General features: G+C 43.3%; 5 protein-coding genes across 5 annotated transcripts in view; 3 read left to right on the top strand and 2 right to left on the bottom strand.

Annotated features, from left to right (window-relative positions):
* The window catches only part of PHALS_14938 (uncharacterized protein), a 494-nt gene extending 2 nt beyond the window's left edge, over positions 1-492 (bottom strand). The window contains exon 1 of the mRNA XM_024717731.2: positions 1-492. This exon is cut by the window's left edge and continues 2 nt beyond it. Within this exon, the coding sequence (XP_024583201.1) occupies positions 259-450 (192 nt within the window). The 5' untranslated portion in view covers positions 451-492 and the 3' untranslated portion in view covers positions 1-258.
* Position 493: 1 nt separating this feature from the next.
* On the bottom strand, positions 494-4,875 carry PHALS_03512 (kinesin-like protein; the record flags this gene model as incomplete). The annotated part of the gene is made up of 2 exons (XM_024717732.1): positions 494-499; positions 577-4,875. 2 exons carry the CDS (start codon positions 4,873-4,875, stop codon positions 494-496), a joined length of 4,305 nt encoding a protein of 1,434 aa, XP_024583202.1.
* Positions 4,876-6,566: 1,691 nt separating this feature from the next.
* Positions 6,567-7,761, top strand: PHALS_03513 (syntaxin-like protein; the record flags this gene model as incomplete). Its single annotated transcript, XM_024717733.1, has 4 exons — positions 6,567-6,686; positions 6,755-6,896; positions 6,998-7,548; positions 7,618-7,761. 4 exons carry the CDS (start codon positions 6,567-6,569, stop codon positions 7,759-7,761), a joined length of 957 nt encoding a protein of 318 aa, XP_024583203.1.
* Position 7,762: 1 nt separating this feature from the next.
* On the top strand, positions 7,763-8,279 carry PHALS_14936 (uncharacterized protein). The gene has a single exon (XM_024717735.2). The coding sequence runs from the start codon at positions 7,839-7,841 to the stop codon at positions 8,073-8,075; it is 237 nt and encodes a 78-aa protein (XP_024583204.1). The 5' UTR covers positions 7,763-7,838; the 3' UTR covers positions 8,076-8,279.
* A 126-nt stretch (positions 8,280-8,405) lies between these two features.
* Positions 8,406-9,184, top strand: PHALS_14937 (uncharacterized protein). The gene has a single exon (XM_036407134.1). It carries the CDS (start codon positions 8,855-8,857, stop codon positions 9,080-9,082), a length of 228 nt encoding a protein of 75 aa, XP_036263389.1. The 5' UTR covers positions 8,406-8,854; the 3' UTR covers positions 9,083-9,184.
* Positions 9,185-10,990: the final 1,806 nt, after the last annotated feature.

Below are 10,990 nucleotides of genomic sequence, written 5' to 3' on the forward strand. Positions count from 1 at the left end.
TTTCTTTTTAAATACTCACGCTGCAGAAACAAGCGGCGTACATTTTTTTCAGGACCGCGACGTTCACATGCTCATGCCGGTATGCTTCCTTACACGCACGCTCATTGACCACATCTAGCTCAAAGCTGCATCATTGCGTCACAAACACAGAATGCTTTTTTGTTCAATACATTTTTTAAAGCTATCGAATTAAACAAAAACGCGTTGTAAGCTTTAGCTTGAGTAGATAGGTATTGATACATTCTTACACATACTTTCTTAGTATCCGCAGATGCTATCGTGCAATTCGCAACAAGTCGTTCGTGAGCCATACGTAGTGATACAATATCTTTCATTAATTCGTGTCGCGATGTGGCGCACATCCTTACAGTTGAAATTCTGCTCCATCATATTGAACAGTCCACCATACCAACACAAAACTAAGAAGATCCGAAAGAATAAAGTTGCCATTTCGGTCACAGTGCTATTATCTACCAATTATACTCTTATCCGGTTAATCCTACAAGCAATATATAACCATTAGTATATAACGCCAAATAAATTCCAATTCTCATACAAATTGATAAAATTACGCACCATTAGTTCAGGAAAATGCTTCGCGACAACAAAATCAAACGCATCAAATTTTTGCGGCACCACAAGATTTGTCCATATTGTCTCGAAAGCCTCAAGGTCATCCTCTTCGCTTGCTTTGCCCTCATAAATAAAGCTCTCTTGGTTAAAGCGTATAGACTTTCGCCTAGAGCTCCGACGTGCATTGTGATCACTATGAATCGATTCGTTAGAATCACTTCGTGTTCTTTGACGCTTAAGACGTCGTTCTGGTGGTGTAGCAAATTCCTTTGCTACATTAGAAGTTCGATCATCACCCACAACTCGCTGACTAGTTTTGACGCGACTGCGCGAATTACGTGGTGCATTAGGACGATGCGGTACGTCAGTCAACACTTCTCCTGTGAGATCATGATAAATTTCCTTCATTTGAGGGCTTGGTCGCTTTTTTAGCACCACTTCAATAGAGGTCTCCATAAGTGGTAGCTTACACAGGTTTAATAGCCGTTTATGTTGGCGATCTCGTTGACGGGCCATTTCTAGCAACATTCGACCCCGCTCAAGTGATTGCCGCAAATCCTGTAATTGACCAAGGATTTCCTGAGTGATCCATGATTGGCGATTTGAATCGAATGCTGCATCTGGTGGTGGATGATTTTCACAATAAAACTTCCATTCGGTGCGATTTGAGCGAGCGCAATAGAGTTTCTTCTGGGCGGCACAAATCGGATGAAAGCGACGATGACAGTAAGTGCAACTTGCCAGCACTCCCTCTCTCTTGTCACAAAGCTCGCATCGGGAGGCCGCACCATCCAATTTAAAAGTTGAAGCATACGCACAAAGCATATGATGCCTCTTGACCGTCTTCACCTTCTGCCACTTGCCGCAGTAGACGTGAATCCATCGGCTTTCCGCAGGCTTAGATGCCATTCCTACGCTTTCCTGTGCCCGAGGCTGAAAGGCAATACTACTTCTATTTACATCTATCGAATTTTGCTGCTGTTGCTGGATACTCTGATGAGCATGTAACCAAGAATGCTGCTCACCATTCCATGTTATTTTTAAGCCTGACGGATTTTTTCCATTTGACAGGGTCGTCGCGACAGCAGGGTTCACGCACGGCATCAAGTAATCGGTCACTTTTGCACAAACGATGCATCCTGGCACATCGATGCCCCCAGTTTGTGTACAACGCTCACAGATCCAGTTACTTTGAAATATTGAGGCAGATGATCCGATGTCAGATATGCAGCACTCGGGATGGATGTAAATATTGCAATACTGACAGCGAATCATAAATTGCCTTCGGTGCAGCATGTTGACGTCAGTGAGCATGCCAACAATCGGTGCACAGTATTCAAAGCACGCCGAACAGACCGTCATATCTGTCCAATCGGTTGCAGTAGAATTTACTCCGGTTCCGCATGCCTTCTTTTCTGCCGAAAGCACTGCCTGGACAATCGATCCGGACAACAAGGACGACTCGTCGTCTGCATTTTTGTTCGCGGCGCTACTGAAGTTGACTTTGTTTCGCATGACAAAATACGAGTCGATGCGAAATCGCGCTCGCCGACGTCTCATCGTAGTCTGATCTGACGTAGAATAATCTTTCGGCAAATGATTTGAGCAAAAAAGTTGAAAGTGCAATCCAGCTCCACCGCCGGCGTACATATATCGCTCGTCTCGAAGAGAAATCGTCATAGGTAACCCGTCAAACCATCCACAAAGCGGATGAAACGACGTGGAGCATCCTTGGTGACAGCATTGTATCGTGCGTCCACAGGCAACTCGACAGTGCACACACAGACTTCCCAGCTCCAAAGTGTGGACCTCATCATGTCGCGAACAAATATGTGATCTGCCCAAAGCTTGAGCAAATTTCGCGTCGATATCTTCAACCGGGTTGATAAACCGAGCTTGATTTAGCGGACCAACGAGGCTTATCTCCGACAATTCAGACAGGTTTCCAATCCAAACTTTTGGACACCACAACGCACATACTATATGCACCCATTTGCCGTCAACAGTACGTTTAAATGCACCATCCCCTAAAGAACAGAGTTGACAAAACACATCGATGGCTGGATCATGTCCTTCGTGTGTGGATCGACATCGATCGCAAATGAATTCACTGCTAGGTACTTTAGCCATTCCGTAACAGCGCTGGTGAACCGCAAGTTCGCAACGATCACAAAAAATGATTGGGTTTGTTTCAGGTGACTGGCCATCGAAACACACGACGCACGTTCCGTCATCAACTGTGTCATCCTCGTCTTCTGTAAGCTCCTCTTGCTCGTCGCTGTCAACATGGTATGAATTGTTTTCTTCTCCAAAGGTGAAGCCTGATACTAAGCTTAAACATAGTCGTTTCCACGCAGCAAACTCAGTATAGTATGAGTCGGTCATCTGTGATAGTAGCCGGAACTTACTATTTTGGCTTTCCTCAATTTGCAGCTTCTTATACAACATACGAATACAATAGCGATTTTGCTCTGTTGTGTCTTTGTGATGTTCCATGAGAAGATTGATCGCAGGTGTAAATTCATCAGTCATTGGAGAATTGTTAGAAAAGATATCTATGGGGAGCTCTTGAGGCGAAGTCTCCGGATCATTGTTAGGTAATGCTTCTTTTACTTCACTACAGGTGTCGAGCGAGATAAGCAACTTGTTCTCATTTGCCAGAGGAGCTCTTTTTGTTTGCATATCAAATCCGGTCAGTGTCGAAACGGCATCATGCTGAAAGGTCGTTGCGAATGTTCCATTCTCCGCTGCATGTCGATTCATTAACTCGGCATCCCGGGCAACACGCATCGAGTATTTACAATTAATGATTTTGTTTTCTCCATTCATAAATCGGACCCACATCGTCGCTTCGGCGCCGTCCAACACAACCGCAGTATCCGATTCAATTACTTGATTACACTTAAAATAAGGGCGAATTGCAATCATAGGCTCAGCCAGAGGATCGCTCAAACATCGACAATGACTGGTTCGCATCAAAAAATCGCACTTGTGCGTACACTTCTTCAACATCAGCGTCTGCGATGGATCCTCGGCCTCCCGTTCCAAGCGTATTGTATCTCGACAATGAATATCCGACGCCTGCAAAGGCCTTCGACGTGCTGCTTTAGCCAGGTCTTCTAATCTAACACCACATAAATTTTTCGACAGTTGTCCCATCCGCTTTTTCTCTAAAATGCTGCTGTTGTAAAAATGTCGGTCTACCACCTTCCAAAAGTGCGTTGAATCCATAGGCGCACCACTACTTTGTCCTGGCCAAGAAGCAAACAAAACATCTGTCATGTCCGTTCCCTCGATATCTTCGTGCAAGCCATTGCGGTGTGGCATCTTGCGCTTCATGGCTTTTCGCCGCTTAGGACAGCTATTTCTCAAATGCCCCATCATCAATGTCTGTTTGATCTCTTCTTTACACTCTGGACATGGCCGCATCGACGCTTCCTGTCGCTTCCACTTGCCATGTCCATTCCGTAAATCTTTGCGTGCTTCAGGACTACTTGATCCGTTTGTCTTGCCCCCTCGTTTCTTGCCTGGCGATTTGTCATGAAGCACATAAGAGATTTCAGCAGCCTTTGCTCCTAATCGATGTAGCTCTTGCTTTCTTTTGTGAGCATCAGAACGTGCTTTCCATCCAAGTAGACACTGTGTCTCGTGTGCGTCTTTATTTGGCAATGTTACTTTATTTCCACAAAACCGACACTTTGGTTCGGATGTCTTTGGATGCGCATCGACGTATTGCTGGACTTCGGGTAGTGTACGCCACGAATTGTCAACCATTTCAAACTTGGTTGAATCCACATCAGATAGATGCGTCCTGCAGTGATAGACCTGCTGATTCTGTAAATTGTAACCTGTAAAGAGTATACTTGATGGCGCACGGAACGCGCAGAGCACATGAAATGCCTTGGCGCAACGCCCGCTGACACATTGTATACATCCACCGCGCAGTCCACAGATGAGACAGCGTAAAGTGCTGCGACTCTTATCCAGTAGTGCGATTTGCACAGCCTCATCCATGGCACCTGTCAAGCTATGGTACAGCTCTGGTATCCAATTGAGACAAAGAACATGACACCATACATCGCACTGGTCCGTAAGCCGCAATGCGCCACCCGCAATGGGACACACAGCGCATTGTGGTTTCGGGCGTGGCGATGGATCTGAAGCAGCTGACTCACAAGCTTGACAAAGCCATGAGGATGTATCACCGTCCACGATACTCACACCGTAGCATTTAATATGTACACGAATAGCACAACATACGCATTGAACAAGAAGTGTTCCTTGATCGTCATCCAAGCTCATGCAAATGCAACAAGGATCGGAAGGACGCGCATCTTGAGCGGAAGCCATGACGACCAGCGCACTTTGCGACTGTTTTCCCCGGTGTATAGCCTGCGTCCGAACTTAAGAATACTATGAGGGTAATTAGCCGATACCGGTTACCGTCATATATTTATAGTGAGCTGTTATAGAGATTTCAGCGAATAAAGCTTTAGGAAACATGTCAGCGGTACATGCGCGGGTCTCACTCGATGTAAGTGTACTTTTGATAAAATAACGGGATTACTGTGCAGCGAATGCTTACCAACTTCGTCAAGCTCATTGCGCCGTATATACATGTTTTCGACAAATTATCGATTTGAAGGAACAATTACATTGTGTTCTGCTTCTTTTGTTGTTGCTGTTGAGCACAATCTCAAACAGTAGAAGCTAAATTCGGTGGGTGCATGACACAGAACTAGCTTAACAAAAATATAATTTACAAAATATATTCAATTATTTAATTTTGTCCGATAATAGTATTGCTAAGGTATAAGGTTGGCAAATCGTGAGCTCTGAAAATTCATTATGGTATTTTAGCTTCGGAGCTCATAGCTCAGGATTGTAAATGGGTAATATCAACATTTTGGGATTTGTAAGGTTGTGGAATATCTCTTGATAGGTTTGGGAGCGTTGTGCGATTAAGTACGCCGAGCGACTTTAGTAACAGTAGTCATTTAATTCGTCGTCACCACAGCTGTCGAATACGGAAGCAACATTCATGCTTTATGTGGAGGGAACACTGGCAAAAACTGTCGAAGGTTATGCTGAACCTTTAAGGTAAGGTTTGAAAATTTTGCCGGCACGAAACGTGATCTACCCTTGAATTAAAGTCGAGATACGATGGCATTTATGCATGGGGTGGTTGCATGACCTCGGGCCATGCATTGGTGGGAAGGCGAAAAGATGTGTGCCGTGCCCTTCTTTCCTCGTGGAGAATTAACAAGTCATTTACCTTCATCTAATAAAAGCAATTTGGCGCGGGTATGAGGCCCCCATGCAGGAAATGGGATTGCCCGGAATCGGTAGCAACGATTTTGTTGGGTGCCGTGAGCAGAGCACGGAGAGTAGAAATGACAGTTTTCCGCGGTTTTAGGATAAGACAGAAAGGGGCGATGGCATATTACGGTCATCAGAATATACTAGACGAAAACATTCGATGGAAAGTCGTGGGATTCAAAGTTTATATCAGGCGGGACTTTACAAACTGCTGTTGGCTGTTGTATCCTATGTTCATGCCAAGCTTAAATCAGCACTGTTGAAATAAAGGTAATCGAAATAGAGAAGCAAAGATCCGACCGTTAAATGGAGCTTCCACATTAGCGATATAAATAATTAATTAGTGATAGTGATGGATAGAAACACTTACGCCTCTTACCTTTCACAACTGTTGCATAATTAACAACCACTGTGCACCAAATAACCTTTAGCTAAAATAGAGAAAGCCATGGGCTACCGCAAATGCATACACTTACTCGGAGCATCAACGCTCATATTAGCGTCATGCGATAACTTACCGAGCCCGGCAATTCATATCTCGATGTGATCTGGCTACTGCATCCAAATTTCTCCACCACGAGAATTAGTGACTGCTAAACCGCTAAACTGAATGTCTGAGTGATACGCGACGTTTCAAAATCGGATACCGATCTTCAAATCGAATTTTGAGCTGTATGGCATATCGGGATCTGACGGACCGCTTTATCGAACGAAGGGCTAACCTTCGCAAGCGAAACATGCGCTTTCAGATGCAGACTTATATAAGCCGTTCAGTACTTGGTGTGTTGAAACAGGTGGCGAGATAGTGAATGACCCAGTCTTCGGATGTATCGAAAGCTGACATAATTATTGGTGCCTACAGAGAAATAAGTCGCACGCTATGGAAAAAGCATTGCTACAAGATGCATGCGAGGTCTGGGAAAAGAAAAATGCTGTACATCGGCCGAAGTGGACACACTTTTCTGATAGCGCAGATGAATGCATCCGGCTCTTGCATGCAAAGCGTACGCTTTTTAAAAAACGCTTTGTTGATGCTTACGGCCTGCACAATGTCTGATAATTATTTTATGATGCAATCAATGTGTTTGTGTCGTTGCTTCTGCAGTGGACTATTTACAGCTCCTACATACTCGAAGACTAATGATTCGGTTTGATAATTTGGAGGAGCAGCAAGAAGACGAAATCAACTGCCTCACCGAGGAAATCACAGCACTATTCTACAAAGCAGATCGATCACTCAAAGGAATCACTAGTACTTTAGATGTAGGTAGGCCAAGCTTTTCACAAGCAGATCGTCGTGTCCGCTTAAATTCACAGCGAGCTATTGCCGGTCGACTGCAAGGAATCTCCACACAGTTTCGAGCCAGACAGCGCGAGTACCTTCAGCGTCTTCAGCTTCAAAAGTTTGGCAGCGAAATATTTGACGTCGACTCTATGGAAAAGGGGACAACGCTTATAAGCGAGAGCTCTCGACTTGACATCAAGGCAACCGCAATCGCAATCGATCGCACCGAATACGACATTAGAACGCGAGACATCGAGATTCAAAGAATTGCGAGATCAGTTGCGACGCTAGCAACTATATTTAAGGAGGTAGCAGATATAGTGGTCAGCCAAGGTACGCTAGTCGACAGGATTGACTACAACATGGAGCAGGTACATCTGTGAAATTAGTCTCTTATAAGCAATAACTACTGCACTAACATATCCATTCGGATCACCTAGGTTGTTGAAAAAGTGCGCTCTGGTATCGGACAGCTTCATCGAGTAGACAAACATCAGCGCAACACGAGACCGGAGCGCTGCATTTACGTACTGCTGACACTGATATGGTTGTGTTGCCTTATTCTCATTATGAAGCATTCGTAAAATGCACATCGTGACATCTAAAGTCAACAGAGAGTGAAGTGTATGAGTTTCATCAAACAGTATCCTTCGGATCTCCCATGTCGCAGCGTAAAGCTTTCCAAAGGACAACGGTAGATATAGAAGTCGTGATTGACTTGTTATCCACCAATGTGGTGCTGCGGCTATTGCTGAGCACCCTGGCTTGTCCAGTATATGTTATGACTAATCATATATTCAGCAATAAAACTAGTATAAGTGGCCGCAAGCTATTGAATCTGGAGGATTTGTGCTTTCTCAAATGTCTAGCTTGTTTTATTACTCCTTTGATTGCGTGACACTATCTAATGGATGAAAATCACACTTGAGTGAGAACGCAAAAGGTCTTAGATTCGTGGAATTCTATAATTGCATTGGATAACGTTGATGAAGAGTTTGATTACTGAGCATCGTCAAAAGAATTTGAGGCTTGAAGCAGTCCGCTGACGACTTCGCACTCGGGATATGAACTTTGGAGTAGCTAGTTATTAAGGACGTTATCCTTTTCACCTTTTTTTTTGGTGGTGACACTTAAAAATTTTACTCAAATCGCAGGTGGCAAAAAGACACTTTTTTCAAAACATTTTGGATCTATGTTTTTTTTTATACCGATTAAACCAGTAAATCATTGGGTTTTCAATAAAGAGTAAGAATGCCGACATCATTCACTTCTACGCCATCAATTCAACTATCCTGATCCTCTTCTACGTTAGAACAACTTACACAATCAATTCAACAATTTTGGTTATCTTTTTCATCAGAACAGACATAATCAGAAGCCTGTGGTAGCCCGTACACCTGAGGAGCGCTGGTCTGAATGAAAGTTAACTGTTTATCACTTTCGTCCTTTGCAGCTTCGAATGAATAATCCCAGCAGTTGGGAGGTATTTTTCAGGCGCGGCACTTGACGTAACCAAACTAAAAACCTTGGGGGCAACATAATGATGTAAATGTATCGGATATCATCGATCAGCCAGTTTTGGAGAACAGTATTAGATTGCATCAACAAAATTTTGAGCCAAAAATCGTTTATCTCACAGTCCTTATTTGCGTTGACCTGTAATGAAACGTTTTCAGTATGTATTTCCTCTCGTGCTTCGTCTGCAACTATATCAAGGAGAGAGTCTACAACAACTTTCTTCTCTTCAATCTCCCAGATAGCGTAGATGCAAGATTTAAGCTCTTCCCATCCGGTAATCATATAAGTATTCTAGTCGCGCTAGGACCGATCGCAGTAGACATCTCTTGTGGGGCGTCGAAATTCAATGCGCGGTATGCTTTAGAAACAAGTACGGAATATTTATGATATATCGTAATTGCTTTGTCGGTCAGATTTAAGTTACCAATTCTTTTCTAGAGACAACATACGAAATTTGCTTCGGTAATGACATCAAACACCTTTTCAGCACTTGCTTTCATCTTGGCTGTACCGAAGCTGTAACGATAATGTGGAGAATAGACCTTTTTGCAAGCTGAGGAAAATGCCTTGCAGGATGTCTCTATTTATGACGGCAGATTGAATCGATTCCGGCATTTTCTAATTTTTTTAGTTTTAAGCTTCGCCTTGATTTGGTAGTGATATGAAAGGAAAGATTCGACTCTTTACAGCTAGAAGCGTACTTGAAATGATAGTTTGGGACAGATCATACTCGCTTGGTTTTGGTGGCTGCAAAAATATCTTTCACAAATAAATGCTGGTCGTCCGTTCAAAGAACATCCCAGGATATTTTGACTTCAACAATTCTCATGCAAGTTTGTTAGTGGTAGTATTATCGGATCCGGTTTCACTGATAGAAGGTTTTTTTGTGAATCCGATGACACGGCTAAGATTGTCGCCGTATGGTCAAGCTCTTGCGTACAGATATTTTCTAGGTACAACGACATGCCGTCTGTTACCATGTAATACAAGACTGGTTCCATTTTTAGGCTTGATCACCCATCTGTAGTAAAACAATATAATGTTGTGTTGGATGCCTGCAACCATTTGCGAGCTAGCGAGCCAACTATCTCAAAGCGTTTCTGCAGCAAAGGGCTGAACCAATTCTGGACGTCATGGTCAAAACGCATTTCGTCAAATTTCTTGTTTAATGCGCTGGAGAGATAATTCAGTGCTATGATAGTTCACGTCAATTAGTACACCAATTTTTTTGTTTCTTTTTAAGGAGATCCTGAGCATTTAACTATGTAAAATGGACTGGCTTTAATTTATCGAGTGCTTTGCAATTGATTCACCTTGCTTTCTCTTCTTCGAGCGCAACGTGGCAAAATATTCGAAACGCTAATCAATCTCCAGCAACATCATGGACTTCAAAAGCGGATTATATTTACTCAAATGAGCACTAACACGTACCGAATTAAATCGATAAGTGACGCGGGTTTTGCAGTGTTTATGCAGCGGGGCTGCCGTAGCTCATTCGCTTTGAGGAAGCTCTGATAAGGTCGGTGACCTTCGTTCTATACTTAGAATCAGTACGAGCGTAGCGGATCGCAATCCACTTACTCCAAGAGTAACCTTAACCCAAGGCTAATTAACTCTTCCGTTCAAAAACGTTTGCTGTATTTCTTGGTTTTATTTGCGGCAAAGCGCCACTATCTTAATCTATGAGGTTTTCTATCTATAGAAAACCCAGTTATATGTATAAGTACTGGCTGTTCCAGCCACGTACTGATTTGCTGTTTAAGCGTCACACCATCTTGTGAAACTCATAACATTATGTGGCCACATCACCTTGGATCCCACTTTATTGTTGACTACATGACCCACACTCTTCATACCAGGGCACATGAAAACCTGTTACAGTTAAAAGGTAGCAAATTATGTTTCCTGCAGTTGAAACGACTCAGTAAATAAACTCCAAATGTAACGGGTTACGCGAAACCTGAGAACAGAGGTTTGTGTCACACGAGATGTGCATGGTGTGACCACATCCAAACAAGAATACGGTACGGGGCTAGGTAGCCAGTAGTACATATATTTAGATTTTACTACATATATTTAGTATATTTAGGAAAGTCTAAAGTTTTAAAATTAGGATAAAAAGTAAGAAAAATTAGCTTTGAATTTAAATTGAAGAGTCAGTCAGCTTGGGGACGGCAATAATTTCTCTTGGAGTATGCGGATTGCGATCCGCTAACTCATACTTGGATCTTGGAAAAAACGAAAGGTCGGTGACCTAAAGTACGCTTCCTCAAGCGCTTAGCTACGGCAGCCCCG

This window comes from Plasmopara halstedii (assembly GCF_900000015.1).
Source record: "Plasmopara halstedii genome assembly, contig: Scaffold_2386, whole genome shotgun sequence".
Lineage (NCBI taxonomy): Eukaryota > Oomycota > Peronosporomycetes > Peronosporales > Peronosporaceae > Plasmopara > Plasmopara halstedii.

Bases quoted from the DNA above. Each gene is read 5' to 3' on its own strand.
- PHALS_14936 (XM_024717735.2), top strand. From the start codon at position 7,839: ATGTCGCAGCGTAAAGCTTTCCAAAGGACAACGGTAGATATAGAAGTC.
- PHALS_14937 (XM_036407134.1), top strand. From the start codon at position 8,855: ATGTATTTCCTCTCGTGCTTCGTCTGCAACTATATCAAGGAGAGAGTC.